This window comes from Glycine soja, chromosome 15, assembly GCF_004193775.1.
Source record: "Glycine soja cultivar W05 chromosome 15, ASM419377v2, whole genome shotgun sequence".
Lineage (NCBI taxonomy): Eukaryota > Viridiplantae > Streptophyta > Magnoliopsida > Fabales > Fabaceae > Glycine > Glycine soja.
In genome coordinates this window covers 21,780,366-21,801,925 of record NC_041016.1, presented here as the reverse complement: position 1 = coordinate 21,801,925, position 21,560 = coordinate 21,780,366, and the positions used below count along the sequence as shown (strand labels likewise).

Sequence of the window (21,560 nt, the reverse complement as noted above, 5' to 3'; positions counted from 1 at the left end):
AGAAAGAAAGAAGCCCAAATGGAGGTTATGGAAGACTTGGATAAAGAATTTGCAGACACGGAGAAACCATTCAATTCTGAAAAACAATGGGAGCTTATAAATCAAATGGGGCTGACTTATGAGGGCAATATTCATCAGATCAAAGAGGTGCTGGCTGATATGGAATACAGAGATAAAACAATGGCAGTTGAGAAGGGAGTAAACTTTACTGATAATGATAATTCTGTCATATAATTGCAGAGGTTTGGGCAGGGGGATCAAATGGGCTGCTATTAAAAAGCTCAATCTAAAATACAAGGTGGACCTTGTGTGCATCCAGGAAACTAAGAAGGAATACTTCAACAAGCTTACCTGCCAGAGCATATGGGGGGACTCTAATGTCTCATGGGATAGTGTTCCCTCAGTTCACACTTCTGAGGGATTACTATGCTTATGGAATAATTCTATTTTTGAAGTAGACAGCAGGGTGAAAGGCAGCAACTTCCTAATGCTTGCAGGTAGATGGATGAAGGATGATCAGAGGTTATACATTGTTAATATATATGCTCCTTGTGACCTACAGGGGAAGAGAACCTTGTGGGAAGAGTTGAGACAGCTAAGAATCTCTCATACTGATGGTCTTTGGTGTCTCCTTGGGGACTTCAATAGCATTAGAAGTCAGGAGGAAAGAATAGGCACATCTCAAAGAATGGGAAATAGCTCTGATATCTTTGAATTCAATAACTGGATCTCTGATATGGAATTGCAGGAGATCAAATCTTATGGTAGCAGATTTACTTGGTTCAGACCCAATGGATCTGTGAAGAACATATTATATAGATGTTTGGTTTCAGATCAGTGGCTGACCCATTGGCCGGATTCCTCTCAACATGTAATTCCAAGGGACTTTTCAGACCACTGCCCAATATTATTGAAAACAGATATGGTGGATTGGGGCCCTAAGCCCTTTAGGGTGCTGGATTGGTGGCTCAAAAATAAAGAATATCAAACATTGGTGAAGGAATCATGGACCAGAGATCAGCAGGCTGGTTGGGGGGGATTTGTGCTTAAAAATAAGCTGAGGAACTTAAAATCCAGCTTAAAGCAGTGGAGCAGAGAGTTTGGGGATGTCAAATTCAAGAAAATTCAGCAGCTGAGACAGCAGTTAAATGATATTGATAATATCGCTTGTGATAGAAGCTTGATTGAGGCTGAACTTATGTCTAAGAAATCTATTCAATATGACCTGTGGATGGCTTCAAATGCATACGAATCCATCTTAAGGCAGAAGTCCAGGGCTAAGTGGTTCAAGGAAGGAGACAGTAACACAGCCTTTTTCCACAAAACAATCAATTTCAGAAGACATCATAACAATATACATGGAATTTTCAGTGAAGGAATATGGGTCCAGCAACCTAAACTGGTCAAGGATGAAGCTGTCAAATTTTTTGTTAGAAGATTCTCTGAGGAAAATTTTTGTCGACCTACTTTGGATGGGGTTCACTTCAATAGGATCACTCACAGCCAAAGGAACTGATTGCTTCTTTTTCAAATCAAGAACTTCAAGCTGCTGTTTGGAGCTGTGGAGGAGATAAATCTCCTGGACCGGATGGATTTAATTTCAATTTTATCAAGGAGTTTTGGGGGGTGATAAAACCAGAATTTAGGAGATTCGTGGACGAATTCCATGTGCATGGTAGCTTCCCTAAAGGCAGTAACGCCTCTTTTCTGGCCTTAATTCCAAAATCAAATCAACCTCAGACTTTCAACGACTACAGACCTATATCCCTTATAGGATGCATGTATAAAGTAATAGCCAAATTATTGGCAAATAGACTGAGGATGGTGGTGCCTAACCTTATTGATGAAAGACAATCAACTTTCATAAAGGATAGACATATCCTTCATGGAACCTTGATTCTCAATGAGGTTGTGGAGGAAGCTAAAAGATGTAAGAAGCCAGCTTTGATTTTTAAGGTAGACTTCGAGAAAGCGTATGATTCTGTTTCATGGTCTTTTCTGGATTACATGTTGGATAGGATGGGTTTCAATTCTACATGGAGAAAATGGATCAATGCCTGTTTACAATCTGCCACTATATCTATCCTAATAAATGGCAGCCCCACAAAGGAGTTTGCTCCCACTAGAGGTTTGAGACAAGGGGATCCCCTAGCCCCCTTGCTCTTCAACATAGTGGCTGAAGGCTTAACTGGAATGATGAGGGTTGCAATAGAGAAGAATTTGTACACAAGTTTTCAAGTAGGGAAGCAAAATGAGCAAGTTAATATTCTGTAATATGCAGATGATACAGTATTTGTGGGGCATGCTTCATGGGATAATGTTATTGCTTTGAAGTCTATGCTGAGGGGTTTTGAATTGGCATCTGGATTGAAGATTAACTTTGCAAAAAGTCAAGTTGGGATCTTTGGAGCTGAGGTCAACTGGATTCATGAGGCAGCAGAATTTTTGAACTGTAGACTTATGGAGATTCCTTTCTATTATTTGGGCATTCCCATTGGGGCAAAATCCACCAGCAGCTTGGTGTGGGAACCGCTAATCAGGAAATATGAAGATAAACTGTCTAAATGGAACCAGAAAATTTTATCTATGGCTGGAAAGGTTACTCTCATCAATTCTGTCCTCACTGCCCTCCCTATTTATACTTTATCTTTTTTCAAGCTTCCTCGAAGAATAGCTCTCAAGCTTGTCTCCTTGCAAAGGAACTTCCTATGGGGGGGTGTTCAAGGGCATAAAAAAATCCCTTGGGTGAAATGGGAAGTAGTTTGTCTCTCTAAGAGGATGGGGGTCTAGGAATCAAAGATATTTCTAAATTCAATACAGCTCTGATGGGTAGATGGATATGGGCTTTATCTTCTAATCATAATCAGCTGTGGGTTAGAATCTTATTGTCTAAATATGGTGGATGGTCAGATCTTAGCAGTGGGAGGGATAAATCCTGGCAGTCTCATTGGTGGAGGGACCTTCGAAAGTTATATCAACAGCCTGAGTTCAGAATTATCCAGCAGCAGATGGTATGGAAGGTGGGAGGAGGGGAAAAAATAAAATTCTGGAAAGATAATTGGTTGGGGGAAGATTATAAACTTGAACAGCAATTCAATCAGCTATTCCTGATTAGTGAGCAGCAGAACAATACCATATCCAACATGGGAATCTTTTCCCAAGGCAAGTGGTGTTGGGACTTGAAGTGGAGAAGGAATTTATTTGACTATGAGCAGCATACAGCTGTCACATTCATGGAAGCAATTACTGACATTCAAATTCAGCCTCATATGCAGGATACTCGAGTTTGGAAAGCTGATCCCAATGGTATATATTCTACTAAGTCTGCTTACAGACTTTTGAAGACCAGCACCCCAATTATGGAGGCCAACATCTTGAAGATTGTATGGAATCTGAATGTACCCCCAAGGGCTGCGATTTTCTCTTGGAGACTTATCCTAGATAGACTGCCCACTAGAGGAAATCTCCTTTGAAGAATTGTGCAGATGCAGGACACTTCTTGCCCTCTGTGTGGGAATGCTCAAGAGGAGGTGGATCACTTGTTCTTCAATTGTGAAATGACCATAGGGCTGTGGTGGGAATCTATGAGCTGGAATCAGATGGTTGGCCCCATTGCATCATCTCCAGCAGCACACTTTATTCAATTTTGTGAGGGCTATGCAGTAGGGCATAATCAATCTTGTCGATATGGATGGTGGGTAGCTCTGACTAACTCTATATGGAAGCATAGAAATCAGCTGGATATCTGTATTGGGTTGGATGTTTTATCCTTTGTAGTGACTTTTGGAGGGTTTGTTTTGGTTGGGAGGCGACACTCTTAGTGTCATGTAATTACGTGTAATTATCAGTACTTCTGGTACTGATCTGATATCATTAATAATATATATATCTATGTTTGCCTTCCAAAAAAAAAAGATAGGGACAGAGGTTAGGATTGCATTGATGAGTGTGACTCTCCCCCCAAAGGATATGTGTCTCTCTTTTCATCTGGCTAGTTTTCTCTCACATTTCCTAACTATGGGATCCTAGACCTCACTACGCCTCGGGTTTGCCCCTATGGGGATACCCAGATACATAAAAGGCATGGACAACATGTTGCAATTAAGATAATCAGCTGCCTCCCTCTGCCATAGTTCTGATTTCCCAATTGCACCAACACAGCTTTTGGCATAATTAATCTTTAGACCTGAAACCAGCTCAAAACTTCTCAAGACAGCCTTAATAGTCTTCACGTTATGCATATTTGCTTCGCCAAAGAGTATGGTATCATCAGCGTATTGCAGAATGTTGACTGACTCATTATTTTTCCCCACCATAAAGCTGGAAAACAGTCTTTTGTCCAAAGCTTCCCTCATCAGACCCGTAAGTCCTTTCGCCACTATATTGAAGAGAAGCGGGGCTAGGGGGTCACCTTGTCTAAGGCCCCTCTGTGGGATAAATTATGTAGTTGGACTGTCATTGACCAAAATAGACACCGAGGCTGAGCAAAGACAACCCTCAATCCAGCCAATCCACTTGGCACAAAAACCCAATCTCCTCATCATATATGATAGGAAGTCCCAGGACACCGAGTCATGTGCTCTTTCAAAGTCAGCTTTGAACATCAAACAAGGCTTATTACACTTCTTTCAAAGTCAGCTGTCAATAACTAACCTACTAACTAACTCTAACTAACACACTTAGCTGAGATTGCAGTTGAAAAAGTTCTTGAAATGCAAGTTAAGATCTTGTTTTTATAGACTTTTTATGTCTGGTCAAGAAAACCATTGGAAGATTTATAACCTTGAGAAAAACCTGAAAATCATTAGAAGAGTTACATCTCTTGACTTTTTATTCAAAACTTGTTACTGGTAATCGATTACCAAAATTATGTAATCGATTACACAACATTTTATGAAAAGATGTGACTCTTCACAATTTAACTTGAATTTCAACATTCAAATACATTGGTATTTGATTATCAATATATTGTAATCGATTACACCATTTTAAAAATCAATTGGAACGTTGCAAATTCAGTTAAAAGTTTTTGAAATCAACAATGTCTTGTCTTATGGGTTATAATTATGTGTATCTCTAGAGTAGATTTCTCTGTTTTAGCTTGGTGTAGAAGACAACAGTGTCTTGTCTTGTCAAGTCTTGTCAAGTTGTCTCTCCCCTCATTGTATATATATGTTGTTTGAATGTAATAAAAGTTAAGCTGTGTGAGTGATAATTTCCTCACTACTACAAAATCTAAGTCTCTCTTTCAATCAACAAAATTACTCCTACCCTCATTCTTCCCATGGTCCTTTCATTCATAGCTTCAATTCCCCTTTGTTCTCTTTCATTAAACGTTATCCTATCCCCAATTCTCTCTTTTCTTTTTCTGTTCACTCCCTCTCACCACTTTCAGTGTCCCTCTCATCTCTTTCAACACTCCCTTTCATCTCTTTCAACATGCGTGTGACACTCTCTACTTCGAGATATATGTAAATAAATAAAATATATAAAAAATATATTGGTAAATAAATTCATGTGGATAAAAGGTTCACATTCATTTCACTATTACCAAATAAAACTTAATAAAATATATTCGACTCCAAACAAGGCCGTCAAAATTTACAAAAAAAATGTTTTGCTAAATCAGTGAGGTAAAATAAAATAAACTAACATCATGCAATTAATATAGAAACTTATGCCCCCAATGTCATATTCTATCAGAGCATTGTGTTCCGATGTCCTTCAGCACAAGATTTTTTAAAGCAATTCATCTAGTCATCTGCTCTCCCGAACACAAAGTTCAAGATCATCACATGATTCAAATACAAACAACACACAGAGAGTGAGTTATCACATTCCTAACTAATAGTGAGAAACAAGATAACATGTAGGTATAAATATCATATAAACAAAACAAAACTTACTTAAACATAGCTTACGTCATTTCACCATCTTGTCGCCCAACATCAAATCACAACACAACACATTTCATTCATTTTCACAACATTCACATACTCAAGGATTAAAACACAATGTCATCAACTCAATCAATATCAATCAATACACAAGTGTTATACAACATATACACTAAGACTTAGTTCTATATGTAATGTGATATCATGTCAGTGAAAAATCACGTTGGGCGCCTAAGAGTACATGACAAGATAAACTACACACTAGTAAGTTAGGCCACTCTCACTAAGTAAAATCATAGGGAGATTAGTTAGGATCACGCTGATTTGTGAGAATGTTTCAACCATATGGGATCAACATAGGCTTAAAGGAGCACTCAAACTAGGTGTATTTACTCCCAAGGCTTACATTCCAAAGAGTCCGTCAGGGCCTCTCCCTCATGATTCAGGTTCAACTTAGAAAATATTTTAACACACAGACTCTATCTATGAACAGTATAAAACACATGACTCTTTAATTGTCATCAAAATAGTTTTAACTCGTCGCCCTTAAAGGGACTTAGCATTAACTCGTCGTCCTTAAAGGGTTTTATAGTCGTGTGATTGTACAATTCATAGTTCATAATTCAATGCACACAACATCTCAATCACATGCATACTCAATTTATCACATACACTCGATCTCAATTACAATGGTATAATATCAATTTAACACGTTATCATATTTCATGAATCATATACACTTATCTATGAACCATGCAATACACACAACCACTCAATTGTTATCAAAATTATTTTAACTTATCGGATTCCCACAATGGATTCTATCACAATACTCGTCGCCTTTAAATGATCTTACAATTGTGTGATTACACAATTCATAGCTCACAACTCAATACACACATCTCAATACACATGTATTTCACCATTCATCATAGATTCAATTTATCACATATTTATAATTTGAATCACCATTTCATAATTTCAATATAACAATTTGTACAAAAGGTTTATCACAACATGAGTATAAGCCCTTAAATAATTTTACACAATTATATTAAAATCAATTAATCTAAATCATAGGTATAAAAATAAAAACACCAATAACACTCAATTTTATCAACCAATTTGTATCAAGACATCAATATTGTATTTATATTCATAAAGGAAAAAATTATAATTCAATAAACATTCCAAAATAAACCCAATTTAATCCTCTAAGGGGATCCCTACACATGTGTATTCTAATCCCCAATTGCGATAAACTCATTCCTTACCTCTAAGCGGGTTTATGTGTGTTCCGACAGCGATAGCGGCACCTCTAGCAATTTCCTGAAATTCCTCAATTTTTCCCTTTGATTGCTTTGATAGAGTTCTCAAACGTTAGAGATGAGAAGAGATTGAAGCTCTCATTTTGTACTGTTTTCGTGCGATACTGTTTCCTCTTTCCATGGATATTATTTTGCAAATCCCAAAGGTGAAGGTGTGTGGAATTGAATCTCGAACCACATTAAAATTTTACAACAATCCAACAGTTAACGAATCCGGGATCGTAGTTTTACTGAGATAGTTTTGGGTTTCTGCAGGAAAAGAAAAAGTTGTGATAAAAAGGGTTTTTTTCTTAGGTCCGACATCTGTTTGTAATTCCCAACAGTGAGAATGCTCAAAATTGAGTTGTGAACATGATGCTTAGATTTCACAATGATCCAACGGTGAACGAGTCCGGGATCGTCATTTTTCTGAGATAGGTTTGGTGGTCTGCGGGAAAAAGAGAGGGTTTTGGGAGGGAAAAAGAGAAAACGAAATTGACGTGAAGATGAGGTGTAGAAACTATCATCAGTTTGAAAATTGATCTCACATGTCTCTATTTATAGCTATGGTACTCAGCCTATCATTTATTCTATTATTTATTTTTATCATTTTATAAAAAATAAACTTTATTTTATTCTCTATCAAATGAATAAATCAAATATATTTTACGAAAAATGGGATGTTGGATAACACCCCTCTCCTTCATAGAGGCCTTCCAATACAGGATAGCCTACTAGAATAGGCAAGAACTAAGATGGGCTATAGGCTCTGATTCCATGTTAGATTTCAAATTAAAACCAATTGACACTAAGTGAAGTGGTTCAATAGATATATAAGCTGCATCCCTAGAACTGAGACAGGTGATGTGGGATTTCTTAACAATATGATTATATGTGATATATATAAATTTCATAAATTTTGTAGGATCTTACAATTCATGTTACGATCCTTCGATTTATGATCCATACTCCCTTTCCCAATCTTGAGTAAAATCTTGATTTTGACTACCATGGTCGAAACTTTTTCCCTAATAAAGAAGATATCGATTTCCATATGCTTGGTTCGTGCATGAAGGACATGATTGTGAGCTATAGCAACTGCACTCTGATTATCACAGAAGATCATGGGTATGCTGAAGGAAACTTTCAATTCAGTCATAAGAGTCTCAATCCAAGATATTTTTGTAGTAGTCTGGGCTAAACTTTGATATTCTGCCTTTGTACTAGACCTTGCAACAACTTGCTGCTTTTGGGACCGCCATGATATGAGATTAGGACCAAAGTGGATAGTTGAACCAAAAGTAGATCTTCTGTCTTCGATATCAGAAGCCCAATCTGCATCACATAAGGCTCTAAGAGGATATGGTTGTCCCAAAACAGCAGGTTTAAGATTGTAGAATGGGTTTCAGTAATTGTGATTGTATCACACAAATGATCCTTTATTTACGGTGAGATTGATTTACAATATATTTTTTTTGGAAGGCACAAAATATATATATATTATTAATCTGATCAAAGCAGTACAAGTGGTACTGAAAAACAGACATACAAGCACCTCTGGTGCTGCCCTCCAAAAAACCCCAAGCTAACCCGATAAAAGGCAATCCGACTTAGCTTAACCAAAGGATTCCGATATGTTGGAAGACCAGTGGTTAAAACTAATGTCGAAACCTTTCTCTTTAGATTTAAGCCAAGACCAAAGTAAGTACAAAGCCTCGTCCATGACTTTATATGAGTCAAAAGGTTTTTCTTGAAATATCAAAAGATTCCTGTGCTGCCATATAGTGCTAGTTAGGGCAACCCACCAAGCACTCCATCTACTCTGATTTATGTTTGTCCCAAAATCATCACAAAATTGAACAAAATGTCGAAACCTTACAATATATGGAAACATAATATTTGCTAATAATGATATAATCCCTAATAATCAGTTACTGATATTTCCTAATTACAAAACATATCTTTAGTACTCCCCCTCAAGCTGGAGCATATGCATATGATCCAAACTTGTTACAAATGTTGTCAACACAAGAACCCTTGAGGGATTTAGTGAACATATCTGCAAGTTGGTCACTAGAGCTCATAAAGTCGGTGATGCTTTCTCCTGAAAGCACCTTCTCTCACAAAGTGACAGTCAATCTTTGTGTTTAGTCTGTTCATGGAAGATCGGATTTGACGCAATGTGAATAACAACTTGATTGTCACATATTAGTTTAGTATTGAGTGTCTCCAAATTTTAACTGTTGGAGATGCTGCCTGAGCCATGTAATCTCACATGCAGATATTGCCATAGCATGGTACATGGCTTCAACACTAGATTTAGCCTTTTTGCTTATTGCTTCTCCAGGAGATCATGTTTTCTCCAATGAGAACACAATATCTAGAAGTGGACTTCCTATCTGATGGTGATCCTGGCCAATCAGCATAAGAATAGCAAACAATTTTGACATTGCCTTTATCTTCAAATATTAATCCGTAACCTAGTGCATTCTCGAGATATCAAAGGATACGTATGGGAACATTCCAATGACTCACATGGTTCCTTTAGGAATTGGCTAACCACACTAACTGCAAATGTGATATCTGGTTTAGTGATAGTGAGGTAATTAAGTTTGCTGACTAGACGACAATATCTTTTGGGGTCTTTCAATGGCTCCCTTTGACTCTGAAGAAGCTTCACATTAGGATCCATAGGAGTGTTGCTCGAACGACAATCAAGCATACTGGTCTTGATTAGAATGTCTACAACATACTTCTGTTGAGAAATGACTATGCCAGATGAGGATTGGACAACTTTGATTCCGAGGAAGTACCTGAGCGGACCTAAGTTCTTGGTTTGAAATTGACTGTGGAGGTGAAACTTGTGGCAGAGAATGTCATCAGATTCATCACCAGTGATGAAGATTCCATCGACATATACAACTAGAGATGCACATGCTAGATGGTGAATGGAGGGAAAATACCAAGTGATCAACTTAACAATGAGTCATACCAAACTCTAGCAGAGTGGAGCTGAAACAACCAAACCAGGCACGAGGAGATTGCTTCAAGCCATAAAGAGAATGTCGAAGTCGACAGACAAGGCGTGAGTCGCTTGAAACTGTAAAATCAGGGGATTGATCCATGTACACCTTTTCTTGCAAGTCACCATGTAGGAAGACATTTTTGATGTCCAACTGGTGAAGAGAGCAATGTCGGATGGCAGCTGTAGCAAGAAAAAGACGAACAGAGGTGATATTGGCCATAGGAGAAAAAGTGTCACCATAATCAAGACAAGAAATTTGAGTATAGACCTTAGCTACCAGGCGAACTTTGTAGTGATCAATTGTGCCATCGGCTGTGATCTTCATTATATACACCCAACGACACCCAATAATGGATTTATTGGGAGGCAAGAGAACGAGCTCCCATGTGTTGCTGGCATCCAAAGCAACCATTTCTGCCAACATCCCTGTTGCCAATTGTGGTCAGCCATGGCTTCACCTGAGACTTAGGTATAGGCACAAAATCCAAAGAAGAGATGAAAGAGAAATAGGAAGGAGTTAAATGGTCACATTTAAGAGTAAAGGCATACTTAGGATTATCATTACGAGTGAACCAAATACTTTTGCATAGTGCAATGGGATATTTATGTGTAGGCAGCAGTGGTAGAAGGGCATTTGTAGTAGGAGATGATGTTGGAGGATCAATAGGTGGCGTTGTCAGTGGTGCCTGTGTCCGACGATAGTAGACCTGCAATGGAGGTGGATTAGGAGCAACGGTTGGCATTGGAACAATAGGTGGAACCTCTAGAGAAACATTTTCAACGGTGGAGGAAAACGAAAGAGTAGTTGTTGCGTCTCTCTGTTCCACGTATCGTTGGACCCTCTTCCATGTCTACTGGGAATTCCTTTGCCCTTGTCTCTTACTCCTTTCACTGTGGAGGATGTAGTGGTGGTGGACGTAGTGGAGGATGTGGTATTCAATGTCACTACCACGCGAAAAGGTGGGGCTGCGGCAGAAAGGAAAAAAGGGAAAATCACTCTAAAAATCTGATACCATATTTGACACCATCAATTGTTGTTATCAATTCTAGTTTTAATTAGGTTTAATGACATCATCAATTGCTATTATTGGTGATCATTTCACTTGTGTAACCAACTTGATGTCATTCCTATTTATAGGCTGCACATTTTTTAATAAAGAGATAGACCTTGAATTTGAGTTTTTAATTACCTTTTAAAGTGTGAGAGTGAATCTCCTTAGTTACTTGAGTGATTCAAGAAATTAGTTTATCAAGGAACACCACCTTGTGTGTGACACCAATTCCGGAGGAGTGATTCTTCCAACCCCCTTCTTCGTTCTCCTTCTTCATCTTTCTAAACCTTCATTCTTTAATCTCACTTGAACACCATTGTTATCGTCTTCATTTTTCATCCAAACGCATTCAAACTTTGAATCAAATACCTTGCATTCAACCCTCCATAAACTCGTCACTTTCTCTCTCATTCAATAAATTTCATAAAAAAGAAAAAAAGAAAAACCTTTGAAGATCCATCTTCAACCCTTGTGCAAATGGGTTTACATCAATATTGAATTGGTTTCTGTAATTGTGTGTTTGTATCATACAAATGATCCTTTATTTATAGTGACATTGATTTACAATATATGGAAACATAATATTCCCTAATAATGATATAATCCCTAATAATCAGCTATGGATATTTCCTAATTACAAAACATATCTTTAATAAAGATGAAGACCATGCAGCACTGTACCTTTCAAGTATCTTAGGATTCTTTTCACTGTAATCCAGTGGGAATCTAAAGGATTGGCAAACTTTGTTGACTGAGTAGCTTATCTCAGCCTAGTGATAATCAAATATTGTAAAGAACCCACTACAGACCTGTATAATGTAGAATCAGAAAAGAGATCTGAGCTTGTTTTAGTGAGCTTGCAGTTGGAAGCCATAGGAGAAGAAGTAGTTGAGCCTCTGCCATATTTGTTTTATGCTAAAAATCTCTGTTGTATTTACTCTGAGTGAGGAGCAATGACTTGTTAGGAAGAGTCTTAACTTCAATTCCCAGACAGTAGTCTAGCAGACCAAGTTGTTTAAGAGAAAATTTAGAATTAAGCTGAGATGTCAGGTGCTGAATCAGCCGAGTGGAACTGTGAGTAAGGATGATATCATCCACATAAACTAAAATATACAGTGAGATGCAGTCTTGTAAACAAAGAGAGGGGTTACACTTACTAGCCACAAAACCAAACTGAATTAGAGTAGATTGCAGCCTCTCAAACCACTGTCTTGGGGCTTGTTTGAGCCCATACTAGGCTTTATTCGGTAATTGAAAATTCCCCCTCGGGCAACAGTTTTCTGTTGGAGACTCCTTAAAAATAGACTCCCCACCAAGGAAAATCTCCTAAGAAGAGACATTAATATCCAGGACCAAAACTGTCCTTTGTGTGGTACTGCACTGGAGGATGTGGCTCACCTTTTCTTCAATTGTAATTTGACAAAAGGTTTATGGTGGGAATCCATGAGATGGATCCGGGTAGTAGGCCCCCTGCCAAGTCATCCAAAGTGCCACTTTACTCAATTCTGTGAAGGCTTTGGGGATCCTGTAAATCAGGATATTAGGGGTGGTTGGTGGATTGCCTTGAATAGTTCTATTTGGCACCATAGAAACAATCTGATTTTCCAAGGAAGCCCATTCGACCCCTATAAAGTCATGGATCATGCCATTTACCTTCTTTGGTCCTGGTTCAAGGCTAAAGATAAAGATTTCAATACTAGCTTCACCCACTGGTCTTCCAATATTTCGAAGTTCTTTGGATAGATTTGTTGGGTTTCCTTAATCTCATGGTTTAGGATGGGTTTTTTGGAGGGCAGCACTCTGGTGCTTTGTATCTATCTCTAGTACCACTGGTACTAGTTTTTCTATTATTAATAATATATATATCTTTTGCCTTCCAAAAAAAAAAAAGATGGATTTGATTGTTGGAAACCAGGGGGTTGAGACATGTAGACAGTCTCATTAAGCAAGTCATTAAGAAAGACATTATTTACATCTAGCTGAGCAAGAATCCCTTGATTTCTGATTGCTAGAGTTAAAATAAGCCTAATAGTGACTGGTTTCACTACTGGCGAAAAGGTTTCTGAAAAATCAAAGCCTTGAACTTGATTAAAACTTATTGATAGAGCCATCTGCATTTTCCTTGACCCTGAAAACCCATTTACAACCAATAGCTTTTCTGTTTGATGGAAGAGGCACTGAATCCCAAGTGTGATTCTTCATCAAAGCCTCATATTCTAGTTGCATGGCTGAAAGCCAATTTGGATCAGTCAAGGCCAGTTTCACACTCTTTGGTTCACAATGAGTTAAAAGAAGGGAAGGATTTATTCTTGGTAAGTGAATACTAGATTTGGATCTAGTTCGTATAGGTCGAGTATTGGCTGGTCTAGGTGGAGAAGGGGGAGTGTTTGAAGATGAAGGTTCTGTTGTATTAATGTTTGATGATGAAGGAACAGAAAGATAGGGTATGACAGCATTATCAGTCACTGGTGAATCTGTTTGCTCAGTATCAGAAGACTGAACAGGAACAGTATCAGTTTCTGATTGATCTGATATACCATCAGTTACTGACTGAAACAGGGGCAGTATCAGTTTCTGACTGAAGAGGAACAGCCGCAGATTCTGATTGATCAGGCTGAGGATTAGTAGCTATGATTGGTATGGATGGAAATTGATAAGTGGAAGAGGATGAAGATAGTTTATTAAGAGAAGAAGCGACTCAAATAAAGTAGCATAGGGAAATTTAAATTCATTAAATAATACAATATCTTTAGAGACAAAGATCCTACCAGAAGGGGAAAGACATTTGTATCCCTGATGGGAAGTAGAATAACCCAAGAAGAGACACTCATGAGACCTAAAGTCCAGTTTGTGATTATTATAGGGTCTGAGTAAGGGAAAACAAGAACAACAAATGTTTTTAGAAAACTGTAATCAGGGAATTGTTTAAAGAGCACATGCAAGGGTATTGAAAAATTCAGAGAAGCTGTGGATGTAATAAGGTCATGTAAGAAGGTGAGACCTACTTATAACTCGACCGTATCACTAATCGATGTGAGATTTCCAACACCCCCATTATGCCTAGGTCTACCTCCAACAACTAAGGTGAGCTAAGGGGGACCACAATTAAGGTGGCTTTCCAACATGTATGATTGCAATTGGATAATAAAAGAGATCTTTTTTAATATTTACAAATGATGTAAATTAAAATATTTTATATAAACAAATAATTTTAAATATAGGAAATTTAAATTGATGTATTCAAATTAATTATTTTAAAAATGAAAGAACTTAATTGAAATAATTAAATTTCCATGCATTTTAAATTCCTTAAATATGAAATCCGTTATCAAAATACTACCTTAGAGGAGTTAGATGAGTTGGAGTGGATTGGTATTGAGCAGGGGTAAGACAGAAAGGGATGGAGAGGAAGCAAGAGTTGAAATAAGAGGTGAAGTGGGGAGGTTATATGACATGAGAAATAGTAGAGACTAAAAGGGAGCAGATAGATTAGAAGGCTCATTGTAGCAACCATAATTTTTTACTTTTGGTAAAATATTTTAAAAATTGGTAGTGTGAAACACTACATTGTTTATGTATCAAAATTTAATGTATAGAAAAATATACATCAACAAAACCCTTTCTCCACTATATTAAGTTGGTTGCATGAATCACAGAATGACATTTGGCTTGGTAAAGACCAAATCTTTAGAGATATTATTTATTATGAGATCTGTAATAAGTTTCCTATTGTTCTTGGTCTCCTCTCTTTTCACAAGACTAAAAACCATGCAATATGTTTTTCTCACTAGTGCTTCTAGTGGCCTTTTTTCTATGGTCCAGACCACCTTAACTAATTTTTTGTCATCTTTCCCTCAATTGGTGTTATACCAAGATCTCGTTTACAATCATGTCATATCTTGTCCTTTCTCGTGTCTACTCTCTACACATCCTTCTTAACACTAATTTTTGTTATTGCTACCTCTTTCTCACATTGCTCCTTCAAAGCCCAACAACATTGCCTACCATAGAGTGTAGTAGACATATAGCTGTACAATCAAACTTGCCTTTGAGCTTGGTATGTACATTGTGATCACAAATAATCCTGATGCTTTTCTCCATTGTATCTATCCTACTTGTATTAAGTGTGTGATTTCCTAATTAATTTCCCTATCATTAAATGCAGAGAAAATATGAGCTGTCTATTAATTTATGATGTATTCTATTACACTGTTCAAAGTTTATTGAATTATTGTTGACTGATGTGTCGTTCTTACTGGTCAAAGACTCAAAGAACAAGGAACTTCCTGATTTCAGGGTTCCATATCAATGTCCTGTTCTTTTAATAATTTCTTAATATGTACATTCTTCATGCATCATGAATAATTTTGCACTTCTATTTTCTCCAGGGAATGGAATTCCGAAGGTTGTAAATCTTGAAGTGTATGGGGAACTGGTAGAAGGAAGTATCATTAGGGGTTGTGCTAAGGTTGCATGGTGCGGTGGAACTCCAGGAAAAGGTGTTGCTAGGTGAGATTACATTTCTTGTATTTGTACATGTGTCTGTTTGTATCATTTGTATACCATAAGACTATGTACAAAATATTTTTCCTTATAAAAATGGTGTGATGCAACTATTCCATTTATCTTGTTTTGTTTCTTGCTTTAGTTGGTTACGGAGGAAGTGGAATAGCAGTCCTGTGGTCATTGTTGGGGCAGAAGATGAAGAATATCAGTTAACCATTGATGATGTTGATTCAAGTTTAGTTTTCATGTTCACGCCAGTAACAGAAGAAGGTGCTAAAGGAGAACCTCAATACAAATATACAGATTTTGTAAAAGCTGGTAAGGATTGCTTTTTTTATTTTTGTGTTCTTTGCTTTTCATGTAGGTCTGTTTAGAATATGCTTGGTAGCCTTTGCCAAAATACTAATCTAGATTCATTAACAGATTTAGCTCTTGTTAGAATATATGGTCAATAATAATTATGATTTCTTATTGTTTTTTTTTGAACTGCAAAGATAATTTATATTAATGAATAAAAGTACCAGTGGTACTACATGATACAAAGAAAGTTTGACTTCTGAAGGAACAAAACAAACAAACAACCATCACAATAACAAACCACAAACCCTGCCCTTCCTAGAAGCATTAATTAAAAGCTAATGGCATTGCTGAGGACCGATGAAGAAAAGGGACATTGAAATCCCTTTCCCACCCCTTCAACCAGGTCCACATAAGGAAAAGAGTACTATCTGCCAGCTTAGAAATATCAAAGGATTGACTATGGAAGATCATATCATTTCTGAGCTTCCAGATTGAGTTTGTAGCTGCCAACCACCGGATTTTCCATCTTCTATCAGTAGCCAATGTTCCTGCAGTAGGTGAATGCTGGAGGAAATTATCCATTGGTCTACAATGGATGATTCTGACTTCCTTCGCCCAGGATAAGAATTCCCACCACAGGGGCTGGTGGCTGGCCCTAACCTGGTCCATTTGGAAGACAAGGAATAGCATAGTGTTCTCTAATGCATCTTTCGATGCAAACAAAGTGTTTGAAGATGCAATTTTCATTCTTTGGACCTGGCTTAGGAATTATGAGAAAGGCTTCACAGAACATTTTAATTACTGGTCCAGCAATATTAGACAATTTTTTTGTACTACTAGAGGTTTACTTTAGCTATTACTTATGTTTTTCTTTGGGTTCTATAGAGTGGTTCCTTTTCAGACTATTTTGTCTGATTATGGAACCATTACCATGGTTACCCCCCTTATGTATTTCAGTACCTCTGGTACTCCTATATATAATATATTATCTTTGCTGACCAAAAAAAAAAATAAAAATGGGATGCAGACTCAGGCTTGCTGTGGCAGAATGGACAAAGGTCACTGTCTGTTTGAATTTGTCTCCTAGCTAGGTTATCCTTAGTAGGAAGTCTATCCCATAACAATCTTCATGCAAAGGACAAGGCTCTCGGAGGGATTTTAATATCCCAGAGTTGATGGAATGCCAAATACTGAACTTCAGAAGGCTGCTCATCTTTTAAAACTTGGTAAGCAGATTTGGTAGAGAAGATTCGATTAATGTCAGCTCTCCAAACCCAGGTGTCCTTCAAGTTGCTATTTAACCTGATTGCTGAGATTTGGTCAATGAATTTTGAAGCTATTCCCATCTCATTATCAAACAGGTTCTTCTCCAAAGGAGATTCCATTCCCACCCACTTTCGGAGAAGGATCCCATATCAGCCATAATGAGGTTTTTTTGGGAGGAAATTCGGTATAATTCTGGAAATTGGTCTTTGAGGGGAATCCCATCATCAGCCAAAGCATCTTCCCAAAACAGAATTTGGTCACCCCTACCCACCTTCCAGCAGAATTGATTAGAGGTAGCAATCATATTCTGGTGTTGATTAATAGCCCTTAGGTCAGCCCACCAGGGAGAAAAATAATATTTTTGAGGCCCCTGATCCAATCCTCTCCAGCCTTTATATTTAGAGATCAAAATCCTATTCCAAAGCTGGTGTGGTTGATGAAACATCAGTCATTTCCACTTGATTAGGAGAGCATTATTTAGGATGTTAAGATCTTAGATCCCCAGACCTCCCACATCTCTAGAAGCACAACATTGTCTCCAAGATACCCAGGCAATCTTCTTCCCTTCTCGGTTACCACGCCAAAGAAAAAGTCTTTGAATGACAGATAACCTATTGATCACTGCTTTAGGGTCCCTGAAAAAAAGACAAGTAGAACAGAGGTAATGCTGTTAGGACAACATTAATAAGAGTGAGTCTGCCAGCCATGGAGATGTTTCTCTGATTCCACCTGTTCAGCCTAGCCTCAAATTTCCTAATTATAGGATCCCACACCACCTTTCTTTTGGGGTTAACTCCAATAGGAATACCTAAATAGCAGAAAGGAAATTGGAGCAGAGCACAATTGAGGTAATCTGCAGCATGAAGGCACCACTCCTCAGACTGACCTATAGCTCCAAATTTGCTCTTAGCAAAATTAATTCTCAATCCAGAGACCCTCTCAAAACTCCTGAGAATAACCTTCACAGCTTTGACATTGTCCATGGATGCTTCTCCAAAGAATGTAGTATCATCAACATATTGAAGAACGTCCACAGGCACCTTATTGCTCCCCACCAAGAAACTTGTAAAGCAGTGTTTTGATACCGCTTCTCTCATCAAACCTGTCAAGCCTTTAGCCACTAAATCAAATAGGAGAGGGGCCAATGGATCCCCTTGTCTCAACCCTCTTTGAGGCTTGAATTCAGTAGTGGGGCTGCCACTCACAAGGATAGACATAGTAGCTGAGGTGAGACAGCGCCTGATCCACCTTATCCATCTCTCATGAAATCCCATTCTTCTCATCATGTAAAAAAGAAATTGCCAAGACACGGAGTCATAGGCCTTCTCAAAGTCCACTTTGAAAACCATGCAAGACCTCTTAGACCTCCTAGCCTCCTCAACCACTTCATTAGCCACCAAAACTCCATGCAACAATTGTCTCCCTTTAACAAAAGCTGACTGCCTTTCATCAATAAGCTGAGGCATGACCTTTCTCAGCCTGTTAGCCAGCATTTTAGCAATACCTTTCTCAGCCTGTTAGCCAGTATTTTAGCAATAACTTTGTAGATGTAGCCTATGAGGGAGATAGGCCTGAAATCACTAATAACCTGGGGATCCTTTAGCTTAGGTATAAGAGCAATAAAGGAGGAGTTACTTCCTTTAGGGAAAGAAGCATTAACAAAGAATTCTGCAATAAACCTAAGAAATTCAGGTTTTAGTTCCTTCCAAAAATGCTTAATAAATTTGAAATTGAACCCGTCTGGCCCCGGACTTTTATCATTCCCACAGCTCCACACAGCACATCTCACCTCCTCTTCTTTAAAAGGTTCAACCAAAATATCCCTCTGAATAAGAGTTAAAGCATTGAAGGAGACCCCATCCAGGGTAGGTCTATGAAGCTGGGATTCATGGAATCTACTCTGAAAATGCTGTAAGATTTCAGCCTTAATGAGGTTAGGATCTTCAACCCAAGAGTCATCAATCATCAACCCTCTCAAGGTATTTCTCCTCCTGCTGTGGTTGATTAACTTGTGAAAATACATGCTGTTGTTGTCCCCCTCCTTAATCCATTTGCTTCTAGACTTCTGTCTCATGGTGGATTCATAGAGGTTAGCCTTTTCCCAAAGCTCAGCTTGAAGTTTCTTCAGCTGCTGGACTTGTTGGACAGAAGGCTGGGATGACATAGTCCAGGTCATTCAGATTCTGCTGAAGTTGCTTCATCTTGTTACACAAGTCTGCTGTATTCTCTTTACTCCACAATTTCAATCTAGCTTTGAGGATCTTGAGCTTGTTTTTTAAAACAAATCCACCCCATCCAATGGGCTGATTGGCAGACCAGCAATCCCTCACCACCTTCTGGTACTCCTTGATCTTTAGCCAAGCATCATAAACCTTAAAGGGCTTAGGGCCCCAGTCGATACTCTTAGATTTCAAAATAATAGGGCAATGGTCAGAGTAGTTTCTCTCCAAATTAAATTGAGAACTATTTGGCCATTTAGCTAACCACCCATCAGTGACCAACACTCTATCAAGCTTGCTTTTATAGGTTCCATTTGGCCTAACCCAAGTAAAAGGCTTTCCCATGCAAGGTATATCATCAACCTCCAACTCAGCAATCCAATCATTAAATTCAGCTATAGTGCTGGTATTAGAACTGCTGTGATTACTCCCCATTCTTTCTAAAGGGTGCCTAATACAATTGAAATCCCCTACAAGACACCAACATGTGTCTTGGGATTGGATCTTTTTACTCCTTAGATTCTGCCAGAACTGTCTCTTTCCCAGAAGGCCACAAGGTGCATAAATATTAACCACAACCACCCTTTGCATTTTAGGCAGCCAGACTCCACCTAGCATAATGAAATCCTTGTCAGAAAAACGAAAGTCAACCTGAAAGGTATTATTATTCCAAGCAAAAAGAAGCCCCCCAGCAGCATTCACAGCAGGCTGCCATTCCCAAGCCACATCAGGTTGACCCCACAGAGATTGGCAGCAAGCTTTATCCATAGCTTCCCTCTTAGTTTCTTGAAGACAGAGAAGATCAATTTTGAATTTCCCCACCAAATTCCTGATAGAGGCCCATTTAATGCCTCTACCCAACCCTCTAATGTTGTAGGAAAGGATATTCATCTATGAATATTCCTATTCCCCAGCTCCATAGCTTCTTTCCTGTCCCGAGACTCCATATTAGCAAAGCTGTGAATACCTTCATCTTGTTCTATATCAGCCTGTATGCCTATAATTTTTGCAAGGTGCCATTGCTGTTTGGCTTCTTCCATGACTTGGGAATTGCTTTCTTCTATACTTTTTAATTCGTCATATGCTTCAGAGACTCTGTGTTTTGGGCCTCTGTCTTGGAACTCACTTACATGTTGCTGATCAATACCTTCATTTAACATGTTTGGCTCTTCTGCTACAGGCTCGAGTTACTTCCTCTTTGGTTTGATTATTATTACATTAGAGCATCTTCAATGGCAGTTCTTGTTAGGTTGTTAAGTTTAAGAATCTGTTGATACTGAGAATCACTATTGGTGGGGGCTGACACGGCTTCCTGCTGTAAGAACCAATTCTTATATAAACAACAGGTTCTTATGAGTTATGATTGAAAAATCATTTTGTGTGATAATTTGAGGCCCATTTTAAGTTCTTAGATAATTGCACCAATGGAGTGGAAAGTTGTTAAAGTTCTTAAACCTGATGTAGCATACAAAATGAGAGTTGGAGTGTTTTAGGTAAAAGAAAATTGACTTAAGGGATTGAATTGCATTAATTTTTAAACTAGAGAGTTAATTGAGTTGAAAATAAATTGGGGAATATAAATAAAAAATTGCTCATAGTCCAAACTGAACGGATTAATTATATGACAGGGAAGTATAAAGTTGGCAATGATTCAAAAATAGATAAGTGAGATCATGGAGTCACTAATATTCTTGAACCTCACAATTCTCATGGTACTGTCTAATTGCTTTCTGATTGTCATATTTTTCTCATATGGCAGCTCCTCCTTCTGTCAGTAATGTGAAAATAGTTGGAGATGCTGTTGAGGGAAGTACCATTAAAGGAGTTGGTGATTATTTTGGTGGAAGGGAAGGTCCTAGCAAGTTTGAATGGTTGCGGGAAAACAGGGATTCTGGGTCAGTATTCTCTTCACTGAAGGGCATGGAAGTATCAAGTTAAAAAATAAATTCTCTTATTCTAAACTTTTGATTTGTGCTTTTGCATATTTG

At 38.1% G+C, this 21,560-nt stretch overlaps 1 protein-coding gene across 1 annotated transcript in view; it reads left to right on the top strand.

Moving 5' to 3' along the window:
* LOC114388408 (187-kDa microtubule-associated protein AIR9-like) overlaps positions 1–21,560 on the top strand; it is a 57,269-nt gene that overhangs the window by 13,578 nt on the left and 22,131 nt on the right. The window contains exons 12-14 of the mRNA XM_028348887.1: positions 15,670–15,790; positions 15,930–16,105; positions 21,332–21,467. Of these exons, the coding sequence (XP_028204688.1) occupies positions 15,670–15,790; positions 15,930–16,105; positions 21,332–21,467 (433 nt within the window). The remainder of the gene's footprint in view (positions 1–15,669; positions 15,791–15,929; positions 16,106–21,331; positions 21,468–21,560) is intronic.